The 3720-nt window shown below is 27.4% G+C and overlaps 1 protein-coding gene across 1 annotated transcript; it reads left to right on the top strand.

The window, feature by feature from the left end:
* Positions 1-212: 212 nt before the first annotated feature.
* On the top strand, positions 213-3662 carry DICPUDRAFT_48394 (uncharacterized protein; the record flags this gene model as incomplete). The annotated part of the gene is made up of 3 exons (XM_003289109.1): positions 213-861; positions 926-1564; positions 1642-3662. Coding segments are annotated over exons 1-3 (3297 nt in total), but the record flags the coding sequence as incomplete, so codon positions are not given.
* Positions 3663-3720: the final 58 nt, after the last annotated feature.

Below are 3720 nucleotides of genomic sequence, written 5' to 3'. Positions count from 1 at the left end.
AGTATTATAATTTCTTTATTGGTTTATTTATATTTAAATTTTTTATTAATTTTTATCTTGAAATAAAAAACACAACTATTGTTAACAAAAAAATTGAGAAGTGTTTAACTTTAATTTATCAAGGAAGAACAGTTTAAAACCAAATAAAATATTTAATTAAAATTTTTCTTTTTTATTTTTTATTTTAAATATAAAGTAATTGAAATATTTTTATTTAATTAAAAATGTTATCAAAATATGTCGTTCAAAATAAGGATGTTGCAGTTATAGGTATAGGTTTTAGAGCACCAAGTGGTAGTTTGTCAAAATCAATTTCAAATACAAATCAATTATGGGATAGCTTGGTTAATGGTTTTGATGGTATGGTAGAAACATCTGAAAGATGGTCTGATAACTATTGTGTCGCTGGTGATATTGCTTGTAAATATGCTGGTCTTATTCCACTTGATGAATGGAAGTCGTTTGATCCAATTTTCTTTGGAATCAATCCAAGTGACGAACATGTCAATACAATCGATCCACAACAAAGATTATTGTTAAAGTGTACATGGGAAGCATTAGAAGATAGCGGTATTGATCCATCGGCATTAAGAGGCTCAAATACAAGTACATTTATTGGCGCATCAACTGTAGACTACGATACAACCAATAGATCACCTTTTGAAATCCATAAAAATATTTTTGGCGGGTCACTACATTCAATATCAAATAGAATATCATACTGCTTTGATTTTCGTGGTGAATCTATGACAATCGATACTGCATGCAGTTCATCATTAAATGCAATACATCTTGGTTATAAAACTGTAAAATGTGGTCAATCTGATGTATCTATTGTAGGGGGTGTTAATCTAATACTTGGTATGTATAAAAAACTGATTTTATAGACCCCTTTAAACTAATATTTATTTATTTTTAAAATTAGACCCAAGTACATCAAAATCATTTTCTCATTTATCAATGTTAAGTCCAACTGGAAAGTGTCACTCATTTTCATCTGATGCAGACGGATATGTACGTTCTGAATGTGTCGGTGTTGTTGTATTGAAGAGTTTAGAAAAAGCAATCAAAGATGGTAATAACATTTATTGTGTTATCAAAGGTTCAAGTTCAAATGTAGATGGTAACTATGATAAATCAAACTTTTATTCACCATCAAAATCATCACAATATGAAAATATTAAATCGGCAATCGAATCTACCAATGGTCAAATCAATGCATCTGATATTGACTATGTCGAATGTCACGGTACTGGTACACCAACTGGTGATCCAATAGAACTAGAAGGTATTTCAAGAGTATTCAAAGATACCAACAAACAAGTTTTAATCGGGTCTATCAAATCAAATATTGGTCATGGTGAAGCATCATCAGGTATAATGTCATTCATTAAATGTTGTGTAATGTATAAAAACCAATCATTTGTACAAAATATCAACTTTAAATCACCAAATCCTGATATTAAATTCAATGAGTGGTGTTTAAAAGTTGTAACTGAACCAACACCATTTTACAAAAATAACAAAAACACTGTTATGGCTATTAATAACTTTGGTATAACTGGTAAATATATTTTAACATTTTAAAAAAATATTAAAAAAAAAGAATAAATATATTAATTTTTTTAATCAAAATCACAGGATCGAATTGTTGTATAATTTTATCAGAATACAAACAAGATATAATTAAAAAAGATTTTAATTATAATAAAAAGTATTTAATACCATTCTCATCAAACTCATCAACATCACTTGACAAATACAAACAAATTATTATGGATCAATCAGACACATTGGATTTTAATAACTTTGTAAATAATCAAATAAAATATAAACCAACATCACTCGTTCAAAGATCAGTTATTATTGCAAGTGATTGGGAAGAATTTAAAGATCCAAAAAATGAAATCAAATCATCCAATCCAAATACACTTTCAAATATTTCAGTTAAAAAAAACAATCCATTAACAGTATTTGTATTTTGTGGTCAAGGATCACAATATAATCGAATGGCATTAGAACTATATGAAAATGAAACAATATTCAAACAATGGGTAGATAAATTCGATAATGAACTATTCAAATACTATGGGTACTCTGTTTTACAAAAACTAAGATCAATCGATGATAATGATACCAAATCAGTACACGATCATACTATTGCTCAACCATCAAATATTATGATTCAAGTATCATTATTCGAACTATATAAACACTGGGGTATCAGATCAGATCTAATCGTTGGTCATTCTCTTGGTGAAATATCAGCATCATATTGCTCTGGTATGATTGACTTTGAAACATTATGTTATTTAGTATACCACAGATCGGTAGCTCAAAATAAAACAACTGGTACTGGAAGAATGCTATCTGTTAATATAAGTGCAGAAGAATATATTTCAAATTATTCATCAAAATATCCAAATGTCGATATTGCTTGTTACAACTCACCATCATCAATTGTAGTATCAGGTAAAGAACATTTAATAAATGAAATTGCAGCTGATTTAAAATCAAAAGATATATTTTGTGCAATGTTAGGAACATTTTCATCCCTCCACACATCAAGTCAATTAGTTATTAAAGATGAAATATGTTCAATGAACATTAAATCAAAACAATCAACAACACCAATATTTTCAACAGTTACAACCAACCTTTTTAATCACGAAACAACACCATTTAATTCAGAATATGTATTTGAAAATGTTTTACAACCAGTAAGATTCACTCAAACCATTTCAAACATATTTAAATATATAAAAAAAAAAAACAGTGGTATCGAGGTAACATTTATCGAGGTTTCGCCACACCCAACACTATCATTCTATTTAAATCAAATGAAATCAACACAATCACCATATTTTAATAATGGAGAAAAAATAACTATTCACTCACCACTTCACAAAAAGAAAAATGATTATGATGAATTTTTAAATACAATTTCAAAACTTTATGTTAACAACTCATTTAATATAAATTTCAAATCACAATTAACTCAACAAAACCAAAATATTTATATTCATAAATCTATAAAAAAACTACCATTATATCAATGGGACGATAAAGTATATTTCAAACAAAATCCAGCATATGAAAAAATAAAAAAAGAAGGACCTCCAATTCAACATCTAGGTGTTACAAAAGAATTACCATCCAAACCATATCAAACTTATATAGATACTAAAAAACAACCATTCCAATGGTTAAAAGGACATCAAGTAAAAGGTAAAATCAAGTTCCCAGGTTGTGGATATATCATCAATTTATTCAACATTTATCCAAATCAAGATATTACAATCAGTTCAATCGAATTTAAAACACCATTAGTATTACAAGATGATGTTAGTCAATGTCTACAAACAACTATTAATACACTTTCAAAAAATGAATACAATGTCAAATCACACTTTAAAGATACAATTTCAAATCATTGGATATTATGTTCTGCTGGTAACTTTAGTTTATTCAAACATGGTAACGAAATAAATCGAATAAATATTGATGAAATAAGAAATAAATGTAACTTTACTAAACTATCAAAATCAGAGCTTTACGAATCAATTAAAATCAAAACCGGATTAACATACAAAGGTTTATTCCAAGGTGTCAAAGAATGCTATGTTGGTAATAATTGTTCTCTATCTATTGTATCATTAAATGAAATTCAAAATCAAAATGAATTCAATCATTTACTTAACAGCGATACAATGAAATCAT

This window comes from Dictyostelium purpureum, assembly GCF_000190715.1.
Source record: "Dictyostelium purpureum unplaced genomic scaffold DICPUscaffold_162, whole genome shotgun sequence".
Lineage (NCBI taxonomy): Eukaryota > Evosea > Eumycetozoa > Dictyosteliales > Dictyosteliaceae > Dictyostelium > Dictyostelium purpureum.
The sequence above is the reverse complement of the archived record's forward strand: the minus strand, read 5'-3'. Positions and strand labels throughout refer to the sequence as shown.